Source organism: Lacerta agilis, chromosome 8 (genome assembly GCF_009819535.1).
Source record: "Lacerta agilis isolate rLacAgi1 chromosome 8, rLacAgi1.pri, whole genome shotgun sequence".
Taxonomy (NCBI): domain Eukaryota; kingdom Metazoa; phylum Chordata; class Lepidosauria; order Squamata; family Lacertidae; genus Lacerta; species Lacerta agilis.
In genome coordinates this window covers 17,047,963-17,073,345 of record NC_046319.1, presented here as the reverse complement: position 1 = coordinate 17,073,345, position 25,383 = coordinate 17,047,963, and the positions used below count along the sequence as shown (strand labels likewise).

The window sequence follows — 25,383 nt, the reverse complement described above, 5'->3', positions numbered from 1 at the left end:
TTGCGCCAGAAGCAATTTAGTCATGCTGGCCACATGACCCGGAAAGCTGTCTGTGGCCAAACACCGGCTCCCTTGGCCTGAAAGCAAGATAAGCGCTGCAACCCCATAGTCACCTTTGACTGGACTTAACCACCCAGGGGGTCCTTTACCTTTTTACCTTAACCAAACTTCACAAGCACAAAAAAGCTTGAGTGAGAGGCATCTCCCGTTTGCGCTTCTGGGGGGACTCTGAATAGGAGAACTGGCAGGCATTTTGGAAGAGGACGAGAGGGCAGCCATCTTGGACCTAACCAGTTGCTCTTGGAAACAGTAACTCTGAACGTCCAGGATTCGGCATTCCTGAAGGGTTTGCTAGAAGCGTAAAATTGGCTACTTAAAAGCACACATTTTCCTGACAGAAGGCAGAATTGCCAGTTAACTGTCTCCCGAGGGGCTCATTATTGGTGGATTCGCATACGTTACTGTGGCGTTGAGTGACTGGAGTAAATTCCTTACAGGCTCTGCAGAACATTGTTTTTTTTTAAGAGGGAACCCAGAACTATTCCCTAAATGAAGATATGCAACAATCAAATTTGTGTTTTTGGGGGGGAGGGGAGGGGGAGTAGAACCGTCAAAACAGGATAACTAGAGTGAGGCCAAATGTATAATTAGACAGGCCTGCGGGCAATAAGGAATTCTGCAGTGGAAAGCAACGCTGAGATAATATCCCATTTCATCATTTATTTATTTTAAAACAAAATGGGTTGGCCATGCCCAGAGAAGGCTCAAAATCCACGAGTAATGCATATGTCTATGGTATGGGAGAACTTTTCTCAGCCCGAGGGCCAGATTCCATTCTTGACAACCTTCCAGGGGCCACATGGGCGGAGCCAGAGGCAAAAATGGGTGGAGCAAATCATTTGAATTATACTTTTGTGTAGTATGTTAGTTTCTACACACATACACTGTCAAGCACCACTCTATAGCCACAATCCAGGCAAGCAAGAGGCACCAGCAGCGCTTGAAGGACACATTCCAGTCAGGAAACAACACTCGAAGGAGGGTGAAAAGTATAGATTGGCTGAGCACCAAGGCCCTGGAGGGCCATATTTCCCCCTGCTCCCCATGTCTTAGGTCCCCAATCCCTACCACGTTTAGGCTCATAGAATCATAGAGTTGGAAGGGACCCCAAGGCTCATCTAGACCAACCCCTTGCAATGCAGGAATCTCAACTAAAGCATCCATGACCGATGGCCATCCAACCTCTGCTTAAAAACCTCCAAGGAAGGAGAGCCCACAGCCTCCCGAGGGAGCCTGTTTCACTGTCGAACAGCTCTTACTGTCAGAAAGTTATCCCGTATGTTTAGTCGGAATCTCCTTTCTTGTAACTTGAAGCCATGGGTTCGAGTCCTACCCTCCAGAGCAGGGTAGGACGAATGAATAAACTTCTATTTATTTATTTCTATTTCTCAAGATTTATATACCGCTTGATTTTTTATAAAACCTCAAAGCAGATTACAAAACGGATTAAATTACCGTATTTTTCCGTCCATAAGACGGACTCCGATTTAAGAAAATGGGGAGAGGTCTATCCAAATTTTGGACATTATTTTTAGGGGGGGGGAAACTAGTCTTATAAACGGAAAAATACGGTATTAGCAAAAAATAAATGTTAAAAACAACTATGTAAAACACCAAAAAGAAAGAAAGAAAAGAATTTAAACTCAACAAGAAGCTAAAACCCTGATTAAATACACATGTCAACGTTCTACGTGTCTGGGGAGGTTCGCCTAAACAAAAATGCTTTTAGTAGGTGGCAGAAAGCGTACAGTGAAGGTGCCTGCCTGATGTCAATAGGCAGGGAGTTCCAAAGATAATCCATTTCTTACAAATGCTTAACTGGTATTATGTGGCACCAATCTAAGTGGTTGAGCGGCTATATATGGAGGTAAGGCGACCTTGCAAATCAATGGGTCTAATCTGAGTGGGACAAATGTTGGACACAACCCAAAGAGTCTGTTTCATCTTCTGTATGACACACCTTCAGATACTGAAAGATGGCTCTTATGTCTCCCCTGAATCTTACTTGTTGCTGTGCTGCCCCGTCCTGTGCAGGAAGGCATTCAACGTGGATCGTAGGTCTTCGCTGATTTTTTCCTGCAAGGAGGAGAAATCACAATTAAATTAACCATGCTTTAAAATATAAAAATACAGAAAACAAACACATACTCCTTCAGTTAGTTATTATCAAGTATTTATAACCTGCTTTTCATGGAATATTCCACAATCCCAAGCAGGGAATAACGAAACTAATGAAGTGTGTGTGTGTGTGTGTTTTCTGTATAGTCGTATTTTAATTATTTTATTTCATAGTTCCCCACTCTAGGATTGCGAAACATTCCACGAAAAGCCGTTTATAAATACTTGGTAATAACTAAACAATAGCATGCGTACAACATGCAAGGGAGAGAGAAGGGAGTGTGAAGTACTTGCCGTCGACCTCTTCCGCAGGAACGCATCAGCTTCGTCCACAAACAACAAGAGGCTGTTAAAGAAAATGAAAAATCTGGGTGAGCTGTGCAGGAGCAGTGGGTCAAGCAAAGGATCCCCCCCATGGGCCCACCATCCTTGCAGAGTTGGGCCATCACCATCCAAAGTTCACCCAAGACGCTCTGGTGTAAAAAAAATAATAACAAATATGGGACTGTGCCTAGCCAAGACCTCCTCGGAGCGTGCCCACCTAAGTTAGACAGGTTCATTCATTTCAACGCATCTGCTCAGAGTAGATTTTGTGGCATTTATTGCTTTTGGGTTGTGGCCAATGTTAGTTAGTCTTACTCAAGAGTAGGCCCTTTAAAATTTATTGCGCATGAGTAACTTAAAAGGTAAAGGTCAAGGGACCCCTGACCATTAGGCCCAGTCGTGTCCGACTCTGGGGTTGCGGCGCTCATCTCGCGTTAATGGCTGAAGGAGCCGGCGTACAGCTTCCGGGTCATGTGGCCAGCATGACTAAGCCGCTTCTGGCGAACCAGAGCAGCGCACGGAAACGCCGTTTACCTTCCTGCCAGAGCGGTCCCTATTTATCTACTTGCACTTTGACGTGCTTTCAAACTGCTAGGTGGACAGGAGCAGGGACCGAGCAACGGGAGCTCATCCCGTCATGGGGATTCGAACCGGCGACCTGCTGATCAGCAAGCCCTAGGCTCTGTGGTTTTAACCCACAGCGCCACCCGCGTCCCTTATGAGTAACCTAGGCCTGCTAATTTCCATGGGTCAGCTCTGAGGACTGCATGGAAGCCTTCGGTTTTTATCCATGATACTATCCTGAGAGAGTATTTTGCTTTCTTGTCCGCTACGCTGCTTTAAAGGCACATTATATATGCAAGCTTCATCTGCTAAGGTTTCATTCCGATATTGTGCAATTTTTTTATTTGATGCTTCAAACTGGGTTGTCAACAGCTTTTGAGATTAAATAACAACAAACAACAAAAACGACGCACGGAAACAAGTCAAACAAATAAATAAAGTGACTACAACAGTAGCAACAGCTCCTCTCATCAGCATCTGCCAGCGTGGCCGACAGGCATGGATGATGGGAGTTGTAGTCCAAAAACAACTCGTCCAGCATGTCCAATGGCCAGGTGTGAACTAGACTGAAAAAAACCATAGATATGAGGCAGTTTTTCTTTGTTCCTATGCTCCTTGGCATACAAACCACAATGCTTTTTTGGTGTGTGTGTTTTTAAAGACTCCTTAAGGATGGAATGGCATGAAAACACACCATAGCTCTAGGGTTTGGCTTGTAAAGCACCCCGGAGGAGGGTTTTTTTTCAAGAGTCACTTAGGGAGCTATGAGAGGCTGCTTTGTGACACCCTGGGACCTGCATTTCAGCTGGCTCTCCCCCCCCTCCGGCCAGTAGACTGTGGGCAAGTGAATAATTTAACATGGACCGCCAATGCATTTTTAAACACATGCGTTTCAGCTTTTCTTGCCGTTTCCCCCCACAAAAAGGTGGGCCACGGAAAACCCTCTGCAAAAGGAAGTTTGTTTTGCAGTGCTCTAAATATTTCATTTCATGGGTGGCTTTCCATTCTCTCTCTCTCTCTCTCTCTCCCCTCCCCCCTTCCTTTCTTTTTAAGGAAAGAAAAAGGTGGAAAATAGAAACATTCTGGTGATGAATGTGGCTGCGTATCAGTTTGGACAAAGGGAGCGAATGTCTGTCGGAGCCAATCAAGGAACACATACATCATCAGTTAGCCACGCTCAGCGCCATCCCCGAACCTCCCTCCTTCGGCACCCCCCCCCCCACAAAATAGGACGGCATAGGCACAGCGCCGGACCACCAGTTCCTCTTATTCGGCTTTAATGGGTCCCTGGGAGATGCTTGGAGGTGCAGGAGAGAAGTGATGAAGAGCCAAACAGCACCACCACTGCGGAAGGTATTTGCTTTCCCTTTATTGTAGAGAACATGCTGGGCACCACACAGCAGGGCTGTAGAACCTCTTTCAACCCCACGGCCGCATGTGAGCAACAGGCGGGGCCAGAGGCAAAAGCGGGTGGGGCCAAGAAGGTCAACTAAACCTCTGCAAAGTAGGCTTTAAGTTTCGGGGAAGCGCCATGGGTCAGGGGCAGTAAATCCGCTGTATGCGCAGAAGAGTTCGGGTTCAATCCTGAACAGCATCTCCAGATGGGGCTGGGAGAAACTCTCTGCCTGAAACCCTGGACAGTTGCTGCCAGTCAGCGTAGACAGAACCAAGCTAGATGGACCTTTGGTCTGACTTGGTGTAAGGCAGGGGCTGGCAAACTAAGGCCTGTGGACCGAATCTGACCCAGTTGCCCTCTGGATCTGGCCCGTGAACGGTTCTGCAATCGCCGCCTGGATCGGTACAATCATCATCATAAAAAAAAATTCAGGGTGCCATTTTTTTGCGACCCCGCCCCCTTACTGTGGCAGCATCTCCTCCCTCCCTTCCTGGCTTCTCCCTGCCCTGCGGAGGAAGTGAGCTGGGCTTTGATAGGAAGCCTCGCCGCCCACCTGCCAGCCTCTCCCCATGGCCATGCTGTGGGCTGGAGCTTGGCGTGCCTGCTGGTCCCGTGCCTGGTGCCCAGGAAAGCAAGCCCAAAAAGGAGAGGCACTGCCACCGCCACCAGCTCCCAACCGCAGGCAGCTCCCACCACTAGATCTGGGGGACGGTGAACCGGCCCCCTCCAAAAAGTTTGCTGACCCCTGGTGTAAGGCAACTTCCTATGTCCCTGCTGCACACAGCCACGTGGATAGCTCAGCTGGTTAGAGCGTGGTGTTGGCAACACCAAGGTTGCCGGTTCGACGCCCTTTATGGGACAACCGCATATTCCTGCATTGCAGGGGGTTGGACTAGATGACCCTCAGGGTCCCTTCTGACTCTATGATTCTATGTCCCTCTCTATCCTCTGTCCAGACAAGGGAGAGGCAGGATCAGAGTTCAAGGATACACCCCAGCTGGGCAAAAACACTCAGGGTGCAAAGCAGGGGCAGCAAGGGGGGTGGCTTGGGAAGAGCTCTGCAGGCCACACACCCACATGGATAGCTCAGCTGGTTAGAGCGTGGTGTTGGCAACACCAAGGTCGCAGGTTCGATCCCCTTTATGGGCTGAATCTGCTTCCCCACCCTTCCAAGACAGCATTTGCTAGATTCCAGATAAAGTCCTTTGTCGGACCCAAGAATGAGAGTTGCTTCATCCATCCACTGGTCCACTCTCTTCTGCTCTTATTAGTGGCAGCTTGGAGTACTGCAATGCGCTCTATATGGGACTAGCTTCTTCTTCTTCTTCTTCTCTTCCTCCTCCTTCTTCTTCTTCATAGTACTACAGCTCCACAGGGTCTCACGGAAAGGGCTGTCTTCCCCACCAGCTGTTAAGCAATGTCCCGGGGAATAAATCTGCAAAGCAGGCAACCTACCCACCGAGCAACGGCCCCTGCCAGGATCGCAACCCGGGCAGGCACAATCCTGAGGCCACGGCAGATTACAGTTTGCTTAAAGCAGTGGTGGGAACCCCAGGCATCAAGGGCCAAATGCAACCCTCCAGACCTCTCTACCTGGTCTTCAAGGCATCAAAAGTTGGCAGCCCAACAAAGTTGGTGACCCCTGCAATAGCAATAATAATGCTAAAACTAGTAATTCAGACCACACCAAGATTAGATGAAGCAACTGAAAACTGCAACAGATTGTGCACTGAAATTCTAGAGGAAAGCGACATGTGTGTGTGTGTGTGTGTGTGTAAAAGCAACATAGAACTCTCAATCCGAGAAAGTCGTGGGAAACAGATCCAAGCTTACCCTCTCCGGCTTGTATTCGCCCAGTCAAAGACCTTGTGCATGGCAGTAACTCCTTCCCGCCCCATGGGGGCGACGTCACCGCCAGTCATGATGGCGTAATCCATGCCAGAATGCATGGCTAATTTCTGGAGTAGAGGGAAAAAGAGGGGGCGGGGGGGGGGGGGGAGAGAGAAATCAAACAGCAATCAACATTTGCCCTGTGGTATTTACATAACTCTGTAGAATCTTGTACACAAACTATCTTCCCAATAATATTTTTTAAAAATACTTTAAAAAAGCAAGTTCCTAGTCCTCATTTCTAAACGACACAGAAACATACTCAGGGGCCCTATCAAAGGCTCAGCAACTAGAGGAGTGAGAAAGAAAATCAAGCAATGATAAACATTGACATCCGATGCCCTTTTAAAATGTGTTGGGGGGGAGTTATTGGACTGTTTTTATTTTGATTATGTATTCTGTGTTTTTATATTGTGATTTTGTCTTGCAAACCGCCCTGAGACCTGCAGGTATAGGGCGGTATATGAATTTAATTAATAATAATAATAATAACACATTTGCCCTATGGTGTTTCCACAGCTCTGTAGAATCTATTGCAAAACCTCAAATTCCAAAAGTATCAATTAATTTACAAAAAAATTAAAAAGCACCCTAGCCCTCATGAATAAAGGTCACAGAACATACTCAGGTGGTCCTATCAAAGGCTCAGTGACTAGGACTAGCCTGAAGTCCCAGACCCTCAACTTTAAGCCGACCAGAGGGCTCCAACCCTATGGTCCGATGCCGACCAGAGCAGGATTTATAAGTCTGTCCTGATGCGAAGAGCTCTCCCCTGCCTTCAGAAGTGGTGACCTGAGAGGCTGTAAACCGAGCTGCTGGCAGTGATCACATCACGATTATGCCACTAGGGCTACCTTGGCAAAGAGAGTCTTCCCAGTCCCAGGGGGGCCATACATGAGGATATTCCTGTACAAGCTTCTATTGTTCCGCGTGTTCCGTGTCGCAATGGCAATGTCTCTCACTCGCTCCTCCAGCTTTGGCTGCAAAAAAAATGGGAAAAAAGGGCAAGGTTGAACTAACAAGACACGGAATAAACACTGGGTGGGTCAGAGACTCTACCCACGCACGAGCCCTCGGGCTCAGACCAAATTTCCAGCCAGCCCATTATACTGTTTCCGTCACAATGCCTCTGGGACACCCACAATCAGGGCATGGAGGAAACCATCTTTGGCGCTTGCTCATGCGTGTGTTCTTACGATGCATGCCAGAAGCAGCGTGGGGCTTCCCTTGTGCTTGACTCGGAAGCTGCAGGTTGCGTAGAATGTTGCAGCACGATTGCCGGCAGGAGTGAGACCTTGTCGGCATGGAATAGCTGTGCTTAGAGACCCACACAGAATACTCTTTGCTACCAAGCTGTTACCATCAATAGGTAAAGCCCTGAGCAACCTGCGAGATTGCTTTACCCCGTATCTGCCCACTCGAACCAATTTGATCTGTGGATCTGGCACTGTTATAGCGGCTGCGTGACACTGAATTTGTAAGAAATCATTCTTTTATTGCATCAGCATCTTCGCTTTAGAACTACCTGCCTACTGACATCAGGCAGGTGTCATCACCGTACTGCTCAAAAACGTTAGGCAAGCTGACACGTGTTTTGATCTGTGTGTAGCTTATAACTGATTTTAACTTTTTAAAAAATGTTTTAAGTAGCTGTTTCCCCCAGCAATTGCATCATTTTGTTCTTTCCGTAAACGACCTTGCAGTTTTCTTTACAACCGAGGGTTACGAAATAAAAAAATAAATGAACGCGCTTGCATTTCGTCGCTTGCTAGCGTGTGGGATGAGCAGCCCCCGGTGCCTGCTGGGAACAGATGGCAAGCTCTTGCCTATGTCCTCGTTTACATTTACTCGCTCCTGTGAATGCACAGGCTTTCTTGTGTGTGGTTTGAACAGCCCAGGTGTATGTTGTTGTGTGGCAGGAGCGGATCCTGTGAGTGATGCTCCCCTGCAAAGCATCCTTGGAGCTTTTTGGCAAAAGGAATGCCCAAGGCTCTTTTAGCCAGGGGTGGGGAACCTCCAGCTGGCAGGCTCAATCAGTCCGCATTTGGACCGCAAGGTCGTTTTGACCAAGCTGCGGGCTTCCTGCCCCGCTACACTTGACACCAGGTCAGCCAGAATGGGGGTTGTAGGCACAAACCATGTGCAAATTCTGACAAGACAGATGACTGGAGGGTCTTGCCAAGCCCCTGTGCTGATTGTGGTCGGATTCCGTGGAGCCTCTTGCAAAGTGCTCTGAGAGACCCGACAATCATTTGAGAAGCCCTATAGCAGAGTGATCCATACAATCCAGTCAGACACCCGATGCCCTTCTGCCCAAAGTGGCCCACGAGCAGTGGGGGAGATAAATGTCCGACCCGTCAGCCAGACCCAGTGCCCCAGTGTTTTTCAACCACTGTTCCGCGGCACACTGGTGTGCCGCGAGATGTTGCCTGGTGTGCCGTGGGAAAAATTGTGTTTATTTGATTCCTATTCAAGAGAATTACTTTATATATAGTCAATATAGGCACAGGGTTAAATTTTTAAACATTTTCTAATGGTGGTGTGCCTCGTGATTTTTTTCATAAAACAAGTGTGCCCTTGCCCAAAAAAGGTTGAAAAACACTGCAGTGCCCCACCCTTGCTTTTAAGTGTAGACACACAGCTCTTTTTAAAGGAATGGCAAAATCCTGAATAAGGCGCCATTAGCGAGAGCAAAGGGCAGCCTCAACTTTGACCAGCATGCTTTTTCGCTAGGAAAAGAGAGTCGTCGGACTGTGGTGTTATTTCCACAATTATCCACGACAAGCGGTGCCCAGGCAGAAATTATTAGCCCATTAATGCGCTGGCATAAGAGGGAAAAAAGTTTGCGAGTGCTGACTCAGGGATTCTTTTCGCTGGCTGCTGCGCGGAGGTGAGCAAAGGTTCCCCACATGTGGATTCTTGGCTCGGAGTAAAGACTCACTCAACCCCTCTTGAGCGACGTTTCTCTCCAACAGTCTTGGCAATGAACAAAGCTGGGAAATGCTTTTTTTGACCCCGAGCAAGCTGCTTTTGCAATCTTCAAGGGGAGCAGAAGGAGAAGACCAACTCCTCTTTCAGAAGTTGGCGCAGTTGAAGCAGAAAGCCGAGGTTCAAATCTCGCCCTGCCTGAGAACTTACTAGGGGCGGGGAAACCTTTGTCCTGCAGCCATTGGGGGCAATTCACACCGTTTGGCGAATTGGCTGATGGCAGGCACAGGGAAATTGAAGCCTTTTGTGGCTTGAATTCGGCTAAAACCGAAGTACTGTGGGAATTTGGCACCTCTTCCCCATCACACTGCTCTGGGTAGAGACCAAACAATGTGACCTAAAAGCATCCTTGCTGGATCAGGCCAATGGCCCACCCAATCCCTCCCCAGCCACTGGACATGTTAGCTGAGGCTGATGGGAGTTGTAGTCCAGGAATGTCTGGAGGGCCACAGGTTAGCAGTCCCTTCTTTATACAAAAAGTCTTTTTTTATTTTGAAAAAGGTTTTTAAACTACTCACACTGAGAATGACTCCTTCGAGGGCATCCTGGGCCTTGCTGGTGAGCCGCTTGCCAAGCTACGAAAAGGAAGTGAAGGCAGTCAGGTTACCTGTTGTGGTGGGCGATGGACAAAGGGCATGGGAGAAGCCTCCTTCCCACCAGTGGGGACACACTGCCCCAAACCGAGATGGTTTTAAAAGAGGATTAGGCAAATTCATGGTGACGGAAGGCTGCCAGTGGACATGAGCTATATGATAGTTTTGCTCTACCTCCACTGCCAGAGGCAGGATTCCTCTGAATGCCAGCTAGTGGTCACTGCAGGTGGGGACAGTTGCTGCTCCTTGTAGGCTTCTGAATGGGGCATCTGGTTGGCCGTTTGCACCAGCAACTGGTCTTCAGAGTCACACTGCCTCCGACAATGGCGGTAAAATATAGCTAGTACCCTCACCCCACACCGTGCATTTTGTAACACCTGCAGGCTACACCAATACCTGTTTTTAATTTCTTAAGTTTCTGTTATGCAACACGTTCAGTTCCAACTCTCCTCCCCCCCGAGAAACACTTCACCTTTTGGCCACTAGGTGACAATCACGTAAAGTCGAAAACGGTATCTAAAGCTCCTCCCCCTTCAGCTTATACCGTCAACATATGTATAGGTGATATGAATACCAAAAGGTATTTGTGAGGGGACGGGACTAGTCTCCATCTATGCTGTTTTTGGCACCCGTCTGTCTCCAGAGACAATGCTGATAATGCCAAGGTTGCAGGTTCGATCTCCATATGGGACAGCTGCATATTCCTGCATGGCAGGGTTTGTACTAGATCAGGGATGTCCAGAACAGGTCGATTGCCATCTACTGGTAGATCCCCACGAGGTAGATCGTGGTCAATCTCTGGCTCCCTTTCCTTGGCGTCGCTAAAACTGACTCCTGCCCCGCCCTCCATTGTTGTTTGAACTCTGGAAGGGAAGATGGAGGTTTCTCTGTGCTGCTGTTTTCATCTTTTTGTGAGTGACTTTACCCCTTGTCCCTTGCCTTTAACCCCAAAATGGAAGTCCCCCCCCAAGCTCTTTTTTTAACCCCTTAAAAAAATGAGGCTTCCTTCTCCCTAAAAAAAGCTCAATAACTTTGAGCTGAATCCCCCCCAAAAACGGCAGTCCACTTTTTAATTCTGAAAGTAGATCACAGTCTCTTGAGAGCTGGCCACCCCTGGACTAGATGATCCAAAGGATCCCTCCCAATTCTACAGTTATATGATTCTATGTTGAGTCTCCGGGGGTGAAGTCAAACCACTTGAGAATCACAGCACTTGCTGTGGCTGCAGAGACCAGTAACTTATAGCTGCTGCCTCCCGTGTTGTTTTTGCAGCATTAGCAGCACCGAAATGACCTCTCTGGGTTGCAAGCCTGGGGTGCTGTGTATGGAGGTCCTGGGCTGCCCAGACGACAAGACCCCATTCTTGGCCTTTTGATGTGGACCAGAGGGAAACAGAGCAATACATTTGGCACCAGGTTGGCCGCAGGATTTGCCAGAAGGAGGGATGTACCTGCTGCCTTGAGGGACATCTTCAGGAGAAGAAAAAGCTAATGAGTAAACTCTACACAAATCCGGATTTGATTATGATGTCATTGAATGTACCTTCCACCTGGTAATTCCCCACCCCCATGAGAGGAGTCGCCCGGAACGTTAGAAGGGATTACCTTAATGGGATGCTTGAGAGCTTCCAGGATGGTGAAACGAGAGGTTTCCCTCACCAATGATGGCTTGCCCAGACGGGCCTCAATGTACCGGCCAGCAACCGCAGTTGCGTTCTTGGCGCTGTAAATGCCAACAGCCAGGAGGGTCAGGCCAGCCACCTGCCGAAGGAAAGGAAGGAAAGGAAAATAAGATTTGCCGGTTTTGTTCCAAGGTTAATTTACAAAAAAGCAAACAAACCCCCAAACCGGCCTGATGGTTGGTTCTTTTTTTAAAAAAATATGTTTTAAATCAGACTTTTTTGGGGGCAGCATGGGCAGATATAGATGAATCTCAATTTCATACAAACTAAATGAGAGCCTTCCTTTGGGGTGGGGAATTCTGGAGTTTGCCTTTCACCCCCCCAGAGTTGACTCACTGGAATTAATAGGCATAATTCACTTAGGTCCATTAACTTCAATGGATCTATGCTGAGCAGAACTTTGATACCACCCAATGGATACCACCTATTCTAGTCGCTTTGAGTTTATATTTTGTTTAAAATGTGACTAATAATTCCAATAAATGATAGTATTGATAAATAATAATAAGTCTATCCCACCTTTCTCCCTGCAATGCGATAAGAAACTATTGGGCTGTTTGCAAAAGCTCTCCTTAGGCGGTTCTGTTTGAAACGGTGGAAGGCTTTGCCCTGAAGAACCCTCCTAGGTTTTATGTTTTCGCACTGCAACAGTGAGGACTAGAAACCTGAGACAAAGACAAAACGCTAGGATTCTCAGACTTCCAATCTTAGCCAGCCAATCCTAAATTGCTGGTGTGTGTGTGTGTGTGTGTGTGTGTGTGTGTGCGCGCACACACACACACGAAATGATAGGCTTATGGGTCTCTTGCATGGATGACTCATCACAGCCACTGCACACCCCCCATTTCTGCTCCCAAGACACGCATGTCTAAATGCCCCTTAAACCCCCCTCCCCATCTCAGTTCCTGTCCTTTAGGAGGACAAAAACCTGCCAGGCTCCTCCGCTGCAGATGCTCTTTGCCTCTCTGCTCAAGCCGAAGGAATCATAATAAAAACAAAGGGAGCCCAGGGTTGATTAATGGGACATTTTGATGTCGCTAAGAGCTTCTCTCTCCCTCTCCTCTCTTCCCTTTTAACACAGGCACCAACAAATTACAGCTGCAGGCAGAGGGTCCCAGTTGGCAGGATGTTCGCAGTGCCTGTTGAGTTATGCAGAATAACTTCACCAGAGTCGCAGGCACGATGCGGAACACGGTCTCCCGCTCCCTTCCTCGCGCCCACCAGAGGCTATTTCTCTTCCATGACACGCTCAAAATGAACCCGTGCCCCCTCTCAACCCGCCTCCAGGGTACGGCTGTCACAGGGGTTGCAAGGCTGTGCTCGACGGGGTGTCTGGCCTCCCTTGTTTTGCTAGGGGCAGTTCCGATGCCATCAAAGAGTCTCAGGCTGGCTGCCGCTACATAAAGCTCTCTCCCCTTGCCAAGGTTCCTGGTGCCCGGCGGCACTCGTTAAATACACACCGGATCAAGAGGAGGTATGGAAAAGGGAGGAGGGGCAAAGCACCAGCACAGCAAAGTTGCTCAAAATGGCACTGTGATTTGATGGGCTCCAAAGCCCATCTGCACCCCCCCCCCAGCCGGCATGGCCAATGATCAGGCCGAACATACGAAGAGTCCTGCTGGATTAAGCCAATGGCCCATTTAGTCCAGCATCCTGTTCCCGCAGTGGCCCCCGGGAAGCCTGAAAGCAGGATTCAAGCACAAGAACCCTCTCTACTCCTGCGGTTTCCCGCATCTGATATTCAGAAGCAGAAAGCAGGGAGCCCAACAGTAAGATGGCGCCAGAGGGAAAGCGCGCCTCGGTTTAAGAATGGTTTTGATTTAAGAACGGACTTCAGGAACGGATTAAGTTCGTAAACCAAGGTACCAATGTATTAGAGGGACTTTTGTAATCAAGAGCTTGAAATACAAAGCAGTAGAAAAGGGTTTCAATAAAAACACCGCAGAGGTGTGGGTGGGAAGTCAATCTATGAATGAAAATGTAATTATAAGATTTGAAGTTTTTGTGAAATTCTGGAAACTTAATAAAAATTGTATTTTTAAAAAAGAATCGCAGAATTGTAGAGTTGGAAGGCCCCAAGGGCCATCAAGTCCAACCCCCAGCAACACAGGGATCTCAACACACGGTTCCCTATCCACTCTGAAACCATACTGGACCCTGCCTAGCTTTGCAAATGTGAATATCAGCGTTACTAGGCTGCATTCCCGCCAGGCTTAATAAGCACTCTGGTTATGAAAAAAGCGCCAGCGAGGGGTGTGGCTTGGGGGAGAGTTACAAGGGCCCGGCAGAGAGGCCTGGAGGGCCACATCTGTCCCCCGGGCCCGAGGCTCCCCACTCCTGCTTGGCAAAGTCACGTAAGCAAGAGGGGACCTCCCCTGAGAACCTTGCAACCTTTGTGGGGGAGACACAAGAGATTCACGGTGCATTTCCCAGCAAACTGCTGAGGCCGTTCTTGGCCTTTTCTGGGGTTAGGCTGCTTTAGTCTTCCCCACCACAAGAGATTTCTCATTCCACCTGGAAACAGACGACAGCCAGGGACCGTCTCCTGGGCCAAGAAGCAGCTGCGGAAAATCCTCTGGCGGTTGCCTGGCAACTGCGGCAGGCCCCCTTCTCTTCCTTGCCCGTCGGCTTTCGGCAAAAACAGGCTGAGAAGGAGCTGTAGGCGAGGAGGAGCTGGGATCCGAAACACCAGCAGCCTCAAGAGATGCCCGTTCCATTTAATGCCCAAAGTGTTACACAAGGGTTATATTTTTGGCGTTGGAGAGAGAAGGGAAAAGCCTCCCTTCAACAGCTTTTCCACTGCTGCGGCAGCAGCTGATCATCAGCTGCAAGTCGAAATGCACGATTCGAGCTCCACTACCAGGCCGGCAGTGGTAAAAAAAAAGGGGGGGGAGTAGTGACTGCGTTCAGGTGGATCGTGCCACTAAAATGGCAAAGGCGCTACCTAGTGTGCCTAAAATGCAATTACGGTTCGTATCAAAAACCCAATGCTGGGAGGGATAGAAAACTCAGACCGCACCATGTCTCCCCACCCCAATGATCTCCCATCTTAAAAGCATATCTCTGAATGCTTCTCTCAGTGTCCCATCTGCAAGGCAAAAAACAAGCTCTAACAAACCTTTTTTTTTTGCCCCAGTGTAAAGAAGGTTTGTTGGAGACCACCAGTGTGGTATAACGGTTAAGATTGCTGGATTGCAACCAGGGAAACCCAAGCTCAAATCTCCCCCCTCGACCATGAAACTCATCAAATGACTTATTGGGAGTCACAGTTCAAATCACCTACCTTGCAGGGTTCTTGAGAAGAGGAGCTGGGGAAGAGAACCAAGTACAGTCATACCTTGGCTCCCGGACGCCGCAAACCCGGAAGTGAGTGTTCCTGTTTGCGAGTGTTCTTTGGAACCCAAATGTCCGACGGGGCTTCCGCAACTTCCGACTGGCTGCAGGAACTTCAGAAGCCATGCTTTGGTTTCCGAACCTTTTGGAAGTTGGACGGACTTCCAGAACGGATTCTGTTCAACTTCCAAGGTACGACTGTACATTGTTTTGAACGCTGGAGGAAGTGTGAATGGAAAGGGCATAGGTTGGTTGGTAGAGCATCCGATTTGTGTGCAGAAGAGCCCAGGTTCAATCTCTGGCATCTCCAGAGCTAGGGCTAGGAAAGACTCTGGGCCTGAAACCCTAGAGAGCCAATGCCAGTCAGTGTTGGCAATGCTGGACTAGGCAAACCAATGGTCTGACTCGCCGTAAGGCAGCTTCCGACGCCCTTGTAACAGATAAATAACTCCCAACACGGCATGAAAGGATTTTGGGAAGCCCTTTTCTGTTCATATATAAAACCCCAGGAAGAGCTGCTGGCTACACAATTCTCTTCCTATGTCTCACCAGCCAGCATGTGATTAGCACTCCCAAAAATACAGAGCTCCTGCCAGCTTAATATAGGATAAAACAGGGACTGTTTGGAGCCAGTTCGAAACCGTCCTCCACCCCACTGCATCCTGAGCCTGGAGGTCTGGGCCCACATTCTCAAGTCTATCTGAAGGTGCCAAGCTGAATAAAATATTGGGGGAGGGGGCCAGGTAAGCCCCACCCCACATCATCACATGATAGAGTGCACACAACCATTTGAATGGCAATGCTCATCAACTTTGGGGAGGCACCAGCCCCCTCAAATATATTAGGGGGGATGAAAACCCCTCGGCCCCTAGGAGTTGGCTCCTATGCTCTCAGGCTAATGCCCGCTTTGATCGGTCCAATATGTGAGGTATGTGGTTTAATAAATGCTGAGGCCACAGACGAGGTATGTTTTCTGTCCATGCCTTTTCAGTGACCATCTATGAAAAGATAATTTTACTCTGGCTTTCATCAGGCATTCAATACCTGAGGCCTGGTAGAGTCAGGCCCTCATTGTTAGGCCTTACCTGGGTGCTGCTCCAAAGGTTATTATTGTTCATAGCGTTACTTATTTTATTGCTTTTAAAATACGTATGGCATGCCTTTTGCTGTATTCGTTTTAATTTATACCGCAAACCGCCTTGGGTTCTGCACTGGGAGAAAGGCAGGATATAAAATAAAAAAGGATGTCGACTCAATTAAGGCTCAAGACCCCTTTTAGAAAGGCTGACTTCATTCCACCATAAGGGCAGCATGCTAGGAAAAGCCCAGAACTATACACCAAGGAAACACTTGATCCTGTGACTGTCCCAGCCTTTTACATCTTTTTAAACAGGCTCTTTAAGCTCTCCCGGCTGAAAATACATTACTGACATCCCATCTGCTCTTGAAGATGCACCTGTTTAGATAAGCATCCCCTTGATCTCCCAACATAAATCCTCCTGCTTTAATTGTTTTAATTGTCGTTCTAAATCCTTGCGCTGTTGCAACAGGCTGGTTTTTATTGCATATTTTTATTGCGTGTGTTTCAATGTTCTGGTGAAACTGTTACATTGCATTACCCTATGCTAAAGCTTGGAATTTAATGCTGTGTGATGAGTTAAAGAAAAGCCAAAGGAAGAAGTGGAAAAGACTTTGGTTGAGAACAGATGGACTGTTTATTTCTCTGTGTGAATATTTTGCTCTTCTTACAATGGGAGGGCCAGCCATGGCCAGCTAAGGCCTACCATCCGTGCAAAACTGTGTCGGAGCATGTGCATTTGTGTGTGTGTGTGTGTTTATATGTTCTAATAAATGGTATATAGTCTAATATAAGGGCATTCTGTATCCCACCCACAATGAAATGCATTTTATTCTGTTCTGCAATCATACAAAGACAATGCAAAACAAAAACTAAATAGAAAGGTAAAGAATAAAAGAATTAAATTTGTTACATTGAACTTAACTAGACAAACATTTCAAAGTGTTCCCAGTGAAGTATATTGATATGAGTGTTCCTGTAACTTATTATATCCTCTAACTCAGTACTGTCTACACTGGCTGGCAGCAGCTCTCCAGGGTTTCAGAGAAGATTTTCCCCCAACCCTACTTGGGGAGATGCTGGGGATTGAACCTGGGACCTTTTGCATGGAAAGCAGGTGTTCTGCCAGTAAGCTACGACCCCCCCCCCACCATTTCTCTCTGCTTCCCTTCTCTCTCTACTTCAACAGCTCCCTGGTCACCACCCCTTCCCAGGCCAAAGCTTAAGCCAAGGAGAGAGAAACCGGGTATTTGCACCTTTGCACAGTGTCTCTGCCTCTGCCCACCAGACCCTGGCTCACCGTAGCTGTCACTTTGTCCCAGTCAGTCACAAAGGCACGAAACCCTTCTCCAAACAACGTCCCAGCAGTCCTAGGGAGAGAAATGAGCAAGAGGTGTCAAGGAGGAGGCAAAGAGAGCTACCATCACCCTCACATCAGGCCGCAAGCTGGAACTGATCCTCAAATGAGCACATCCTCTCGGTCCCGTCAACACCAGGAGCACGGTTGGTGATGACACGAGGCAGGGCCTTTTCCGCGGCCGCTCCCAGAACATGGAACTTCTTCCCAAGAACAGTTAAGACTGGCTCCTTCTTTGTTATCTTTTCCACCGGCAACCTAAGAGCTTCCTGTTCAGACAGGCCTATGGGAAACTAAGGTTCACACGATGCTGGTCTCTGGGCTGCTATCAGGGTCAATTATATTTTAATCCCTGGTATTAGATACGTCGTAATCTACTTTTATTATTGGTCTCAACTGGCTCGTTCTCATTACTCTGCATTTTATAGACGGTCCTCCAAAATGTTGTAGGCCGCCTTGAATCCAAACTTGAGAGAAAGGCGGAATATAAATATATCAAATAAATAAATACACTCGGTGGCTCGATTAGTTCACTTCAGCTAAGGGTTTGGATCTTGGGCTGTACTTCTATTTATTTTTATTACGTATCTTGTGTTTTTATATTGTGTTTTTGTGTTGTGAACTGCCCTGAGACTTGTGAGTACAGGGCAGTATACAAATCTCTTTAATTAATTAATAATAGAAAACACAGTGAGTGGTACCTCAGAAGTCGAACGGAATCCATTCTGGAAGTCCGTTCAACTTCCAAAATGTTCAGAAACCAAGGCGCAGCTTTCGATTGGCTGCAGGAAGCTCCTGCAGCCAATCGGAAGCCCCATCAGATGTTTGAGTTTGCAAACCGGAACAGCCACTTCCAGTTTTGCAGCGTTCGGGAGCCAAAACGTTCGATTTGCAAGGCGTTCGGGATCCAAGGTACAACTGTAAAGGGTTTGACGGTGGAGAAAAGGGCAGCTGGGATGACAATTATTATGGGAGACGGGAGGAGCAAGAAGAGGTAGGAGGGGAGTCTGGAGAGGAAAGAAGGCGCAGCTGCAAAACGACGGGCCTGTATGGAACAGAACAAAATGGGTTTGTTCAAACCTACTTGAGGGAATCAAGCACCGTCTGGCGATGCTCGGCTGCTTTTAACCGGATCTGCTCCCGGATGAGGTCAGCGTTGTCCCGCTCGGCCTTGGCACGGGCGCGTGCCTCGGCCTCGATCCGCAGCATCTCATTCTTGTGCCGGAGCTCCATCTCCCGCTCCACGGTAGCTGGAAGAACGGCAGAGAGAGGCACCGTGAGCGGGCTCCGAGGAGAGCCTTGCATGCCCTGGAAGCATCCACTGACCCGGAAAGGAAAAAGGAAGCAGCTTTGCCTTCCTTGGGCCTGTGGGAGGCTCTCTGCTCTTCATGGCTCAGAAAATATGGGTGGCACACCCTCACCCCCACACCGTAACTGAAAGAGCAAATGGTGTGTCGCTTTGCGTGGCTATAGGAGTCCTATTGCTTTGCTTCCAACGACATCAGAATGCAAAGATAGCCCTGCCCATCTAGCTCAGCATCCTGTTCTTGCAGTGGCTAGCCAGACACCTTTAATTGAAGCCCACAAGCAGGACCTGAGCACAGGAGCACTCTCCTCTCCTGTGGTTTCCAGCAGCTGGTATATGGAAGCATTATTGCCTCCGGCTGTGGAGGCAGAGCAGAACCATTGCGACTAGAAGCCACAAAAGACGACCCACTCCTGAGATGTGACACTCACCACGCCTCATTGCCTCCTGCTTCTGAACCGATTCCTCCTGCTTCCTCAAGTTCTCTTCATTTAGGAGTTGCTGTAGGGAGGCAGAGAAATCAGAAAATGAGGTCAACCAACAGGTTTTGTATTTATATTCTTTATTGAAAATTAAGTATAAAGTTATAAGGGCACAAGGTAAAACAGGATGTGAAAAGAGTAAAATAAAAAGGGGGGAAAGCTTATAAACATTACATGATTGTTATTGCAGTTTACCTAAACGTAAACTGGATGCAGGTGGAGCTGTGGTCTAAACCACTGAGCCTAGGGCTTGCCGATCAGAAGGTTGGTGGTTTGAATCCCCGCGACGGGGTGAGCTCCCGTTGCTCGGTCCCTGCTCCTGCTAGCCTAGCAGTTTGAAAGCACGTCAAAGTGCAAGTAGATAAATAGGTACTGCTCCGGTGGGAAGGTAAATGGTGTTTCCGTGCGCTGCTCTGGTTTTGCCAGAAGTGGATTAGTCATGCTGGCCACATGACCCAGAAGCTGTACACCGGCTCCCTTGGCCAGTAAAGCGAGATGAGCGCCACAACCCCAGAGTCGTCTGCGACTGGACCTAACGGTCAGGGGTCCCTTTACCTTTACCCTAACATGGCGTTTATAAAAATGAATTCCAAATGTCGTTAAATTTGTCCACGGCGAGTCTACGTTTATACGCACTTGTTCGTGTGTTGTAAGTTTGTCACAGGAGTTGAAAAGTCATTGGAAAATGCGAATCCAGGGCCACCCAAATGCTTGACAGCAGGAGCACATATTTTCTGAATTAAGACGGGACCCTTTAGTGACATTTCAAAGCCGGAAGTAGGGAATGGGGCTAAATGGATTCCATTTAAAGTAGGCAGGGAGGGACACAGCTCAGTGGCAGAGTATCTGCTTTGCAAGCTGAAGGTTCCAGGTTCAATCCCCAGCATGCATGAGTAGGGCTGGTAGAGAGCCCCTTTCTGAAATCCTGGAGAGCTGCTGCCAGTCAGTGTAGACAGGCCTAATGGCCTTACTCCACACAAGGGGGCTTCAAATGTTCCCAACCTGTCACTCTCCCGATGTTCTTGACCTCCAGCTCCCATCAGCCCCTGCTGGCATGGCTCCTGGGGTCAGGGATGATGGGAGTTTGAGTCCAGCAACACCTGGAGGGTTAAAGGTTCTCCCATCTCTGGACTAAAGGCTAATGGGAGCAGGAACTGTTGCCAACCAGCTCCCATCGCGGCCTCTCTCTTCACCCAACTACCACCTGAAGGACTGTCCTTCCCTGAGGGGGAGGAGCAGCAGTAAAAGCTTTTTTCTAAACAAACAGCTTATCTTTTCCATTTTTTTCAACTTTCTTTAAAAAAACAAGCTGATGCTTTCCTTTTGCAATCTGGTGAAACCTTTGTGAAGTCTTCCCGAGAAACAGCATATAAATCCTGCAAATAACAATGCATTCAGAAAGGAGCCTCTCTGCGTGAGTGACTGCATGACTCAAACCCTATTTGCACAATGTTTTCAAAGGAGAAGTAGATGGGCTCAGGGTTGCTAGCTCTAAGGGCATATTTCAATTAAGAAATCTAGACCTTCCCCCTTTTCCGGCAATGAAAGCTTTGATTTTGTCCCTGCAACTCATGGCAGCCTAAGCACAAATGGAAAATTGGGAGGACATTTTGAGGAGATGGACGGGACTGACCTGCTGTCGCAGTTGGTCTTCGTAGCGTTGCCTGGCCAGCTTATCTTGGTACTGCGCTCTCTTCATGGTGGTAGGGGGGGGAAAACATACATGGAAAATCGATTCCATATAATTTTCAAACATTTTTTATGAAGGCAAAATAAATTTTCAAACTTTAATTATGAAATTATATATAATTTTTCAAACCTTTACGATGAAATTAAAATAGCAATATGAATTAATATGAATTACTTTTGTTAAGTACAAAACCCCCTGGCTTCACAGTCATTACATCATAAAATAAAATAAAATACCTATCAATGGTGTTTTTTTTTACTCCCGTCTGCCTTTCCATATTAGATAATGATACTGTATTTTTTAACAAACATGTGTATAAATATATTACACATTGATTATACACACACACACACACACACACACACACATATATCAATCAGTTTAATCATGCTGCTAAATAAACAAATAACAAAGCCAGCCTTGTACCGCTTGCTGCTGCCTTGTCTCTTCGGTAAGCGTCTTCCTCCTTTCCTCTGCTTGCACACGGATCTGCTCGTTCTTCAGCTGCTCTATGGCAGCCTCATATTCCTTAAGATAGGAAGAGAAAGATCAGTAGGAGATGAACTGCCTGTTCACGAAACCTTGTCCACTGTTATGGTCCTAGTCAATGACAAACCCCTGAAAAGACCCCAAGGTTTCTTTTGAGTTTTCCAGTTGGGGACGGGTGCCTCACTGGAAAAAAAGGATAATTTTGCAGGCTAATGAGCTGTAAATCAGGAAGTTCCCTGTTCAGGAAGAATCTTGCCTCTGCCATGAACTCTCTAGGTCAGGTGTGGGGAACTTCTGGCCCTCCAGATGTTGCTGGACTACAACTCCCATCAACCCTATTCAATGGATGGGGATGATGGCAGTTGTGGTTCAGCAAAAAAAACGTCTGGTGGGTCAAAGGTTTCCCCACACCTGCTCTTCTAGGTGGTCATAGGAAAAGTGCTCTCGCTCGCTCTGCAGTATGGGGAGATAATACTGATCTACCTTACAAGGTTGTTGTAAGAATTACAACTAAATAATGCACTAGAAGCGCTTTGAAAACTGGAGCACCCTATAAAGGTGCCAATTACCTTAACTTAATACCATTATCATCACCACCACCTTTCCTTTCGAAATGCTGAAGGAACCTCATTTACATATCATATAAATGATACTATGGAATTCCAGCAGGCTGACACAATGGAAAAAGTCCAGTCCCATCAGATTCCTCCTGTCCCTGAGCTATATCCATTCCACCCAGTCATTAAAATAACTACTGTTTTAACTTTTAAGAACTGGGACCAAAGTTTATTTCCTCTTCCCTCCTCATTCCTTTTTCCTTTAGCGTTGTGTAGTTTCTAGTCTGCTAAGCCGGGGTGGGGGTGGGGGGGCTGTCTTGCTTTAAGTAATTGTCATGCAAGCCTTTTCGACAGCAGGATATGAGTGTGCCAAATCGACAAACACAGGCAGAAATAATAAAATACATTAGCACATTTAATCCATTAAAAAAAACTAAAACAAAACAAAACTACTGAAGCCAACTTAAAAACGAAACAAAAATACTGGTGGCAGAGTAAGCAACATGAGATAAAAATATTCTGCAAAAGCTGAGCGAAATAAATAGAAAATGCTTTATCCCCAACCAGGCTGTGTGCTGTCGTTTCTCACTGGCAAAAGCTCCGAGGGCTTCTCCAAGAACATGGGAAGCTGCCTTACACCAAGTATAGTCTGCACTAACTGCTAGATGCTCTCCAGCATTTTGGACATGGGATGTTCCCAGCTCTACCTGGAAATGTCCGGGACTGAACCTGCGGCATTTTTTCATGCAACATGGTGCTTTTTTGTTGAGCTGCAGCCCTTCCGCTATTGGTCTATTTCAGGCATAGGCAAATTCGGCCCTCCAGATGTTTTGGGACTATAACTCCCATCCTCCCTAGCTAACAGGTCCAGTGGTCAGGGATGATGGGAGTTGTAGCCCCAAAACATCTGGAGGGCCGAGTTTGCCTATGCCTGGCCTATTTTGTCCATCTACCCCAGCACTGACTACACTGACCAGCAGCATCTTCCCAGATCTCAGCCAGGAGTCTCTCTCATTCCTACCTGGAGATGCTGGGGACTAAACCTGAGACTGAGCTATGGCCCTTCCACCAAAATTTAAAGGGAAAGCAATTGAGGGTCGAAATGTAGGAAGGTGGTTTACATTGAATCAGGATTGTCAACCCTGAATGGCAGCAGCTTTCCAGGGTTTCAGGTCTTTCCTAATCCTACATGGAGATGCCAGGGATTGAACCTGGGATCTTCTGCACATCAACAGACGCCCTGCAACTAAGCCATGGCTTGTCCGCTAAAGCAAGCTGCCAGACACAGAATATGGGAGCGTGGCCTCTAGCACGGAGATACGACGCCACAAAGAAACAACAACAAAAGATAAAGGCGACCACACAGTGCAATTTGGGTCCCAGAACTGGGCTTACCTTCAGCTTGGACTGCTGTTCTAACTGGAGGGTCTGTTCCTGCATCTGGGCCATGTTGAGGGCCTCTTTCGCATGTCCTAGAAAAGAGTGTGTCCCAGTTAGTCCCTTTAAGCTGTAAAGAAATTGACCCACCGCCACCTGACATCCCTCTGTACAAGAGCTGGGTGACCACAGCCTAGTGTGAGCCCAACAAAGGTTCTTATCAGACCCCCGCCCCCAACAATTCAATCCCAACAAGCCACCTGCTCTATACATTTAAAAGGAGTATCAATGCTGCGTCAAGCAGGCATGGTTTCCCACAGGAGATGAGAGTTGTTAGGAGACGACTCCCCCCAAGCAGCTACAGTTCCCATAGAGGTTTAATACTCAATCCCTCTTCCCTGGGAACATTGGGAATTGTAGCTCTGTGAGGGGGAATAGGGGGTCTCCTAACAATTTTCAGCACCGTTAATGAACGACAGCTCCTAGGATTCTTTTGGGTAAGTCACAACTGTTTAAAGTGGCATGATGCTGCTTTAAATGTAAGGCGCAGGCAGATACAGCCTAATTTGAGCCTAACTCATAGTCTTCTCTTAGGAACGAAAGCTCCTCAGTGAAGCTTGCGCTGCCCTTTCAAGGTAGGTACTGCAAATGGTCAAACTATTTGGGCTTCAGGTGAGTGGAGTTGTAACACTGTCTCTCATCTGCAGTTCAGACATTGAGGCACAGTTTTGAGGCAGCACAAATAACAAGGAATAAGTCATTCTCAAAGATAATTGTGGTTAAGACCAAGCAGCTTTCTCCCAGGCCCCACTGACTCCAATACGCCTACTCTAAGCATGACTAAGTATGTACCAAACCTAAAAATCAGGAGCTTCGGAATTTTTTTGACATGAGGGCCTCTTTCTCTTCTGTACAACCTTTTGGGTTTTTGTTTGTTACTATGTTACATATTTTTGTGTTTTTATATTGTGAACTGCCCTGTGATCTTATGATGAAGGGTGGTATAGAAAGTAAATAAAATAATAATAGCAATAATTCTGGGGCGACGCAGCCCCTCTGGCCAACCTCTGCTGTAACAAAGAGATCTCAGAGACGCTGAACATTTGCTGAACATTTACAGAGCCTGCTGGAGTCACATGACTGTTGCAAGGTCAAAGGGAAACCCTCCCTCGGCTGAGCACTGATGCAACCACAGTTGGGGAAACTGCAACTCGGCTCTCCAGAGTTTGAAACGTGAGGGCACAAACACCGCTTCAGAAATGTGCCCTCAGACTTACATTCCTGGCATTTTGCAGCAGTTTCTGGAGCCTGGTTTATGGATTTCCCATTTCTGTCCTGTAAAAACAGAGCTTCTGGGGCACGCAAGAGAGGACCTTGCAGATGCAGCTCACATTTGGCTCTTGCCCCCCCCCCAGCGTTTTAAAGAGGGGATTTTTTGGGGATGGGCATCCTTTAGATCCAGATAACCCTTTATACACACACACACACACACACACACACACACCTTGTTGCCCTCACACCCTGCCTTTCAAAGAAGCACTCCAGCCCTGTAGATCCAGCCAGCCCTCTCACCACCCCTTACATATGACCTTCCTTCCACACTACAGTCAGCTCCCTGCTCCATCCGGAACCCATACACTCCCAGCACCTGCCCACCACGCGCTCATGCATTCATGCCCCACGTATTAAAAGTTTTGTGTGTGTGTGTGCATCCAACTAAGTCCTATTCATAGTAGACCCACTGAAATCAATGGGCCCCAAGTTAGCCGTGCCTTCATTAAGTTCAGCTGGTCTACTCCTGAGTAGGGCCTAGGCCTGCCCGCGGCCCTGGCTTTCCTCCCCTCCCTCCTCCGACTCACGGGAGGCGTCCAGCTCCCTGGCAGCCTTGGCCGCGCGCTCCAGGCCGGTGGGGTCGAAGTTGCTCCATTTGTCCTTGGGGCGGCCCCCTTCGCCCGGCCCTTCCCCAGAGGGCCCTGCCGGCGAAGGCGGCAGCGCCGGGGCCCCGGGGGGAGCTCCCAGGCCCGCATCTCCGCCGCCGCCGCGGTTCAGCCCGAAGAGCCACGACATGAGCACCACCCCGCTTTTTGCAGCCCAGCCGGC

The 25,383-nt window shown here is 48.0% G+C and overlaps 1 protein-coding gene across 1 annotated transcript in view; it reads right to left on the bottom strand.

Annotated features, from left to right (window-relative positions):
- Positions 1–25,369, bottom strand: part of ATAD3A (ATPase family AAA domain containing 3A) — a 37,754-nt gene extending 12,385 nt beyond the window's left edge. Inside the window, exons 1-13 of the mRNA XM_033156337.1 lie at positions 25,143–25,369; positions 23,302–23,378; positions 21,287–21,388; positions 20,804–20,863; positions 19,120–19,189; positions 18,467–18,632; positions 17,326–17,395; positions 11,538–11,693; positions 9,859–9,915; positions 7,207–7,332; positions 6,296–6,420; positions 2,473–2,524; positions 2,066–2,136 (exon numbers count right to left, since the gene is read on the bottom strand). Of these exons, the coding sequence (XP_033012228.1) occupies positions 2,066–2,136; positions 2,473–2,524; positions 6,296–6,420; positions 7,207–7,332; positions 9,859–9,915; positions 11,538–11,693; positions 17,326–17,395; positions 18,467–18,632; positions 19,120–19,189; positions 20,804–20,863; positions 21,287–21,388; positions 23,302–23,378; positions 25,143–25,350 (1,340 nt within the window). The 5' untranslated portion in view covers positions 25,351–25,369. The remainder of the gene's footprint in view (positions 1–2,065; positions 2,137–2,472; positions 2,525–6,295; positions 6,421–7,206; positions 7,333–9,858; positions 9,916–11,537; positions 11,694–17,325; positions 17,396–18,466; positions 18,633–19,119; positions 19,190–20,803; positions 20,864–21,286; positions 21,389–23,301; positions 23,379–25,142) is intronic.
- Between the last annotated feature and the right edge of the window lie 14 nt (positions 25,370–25,383).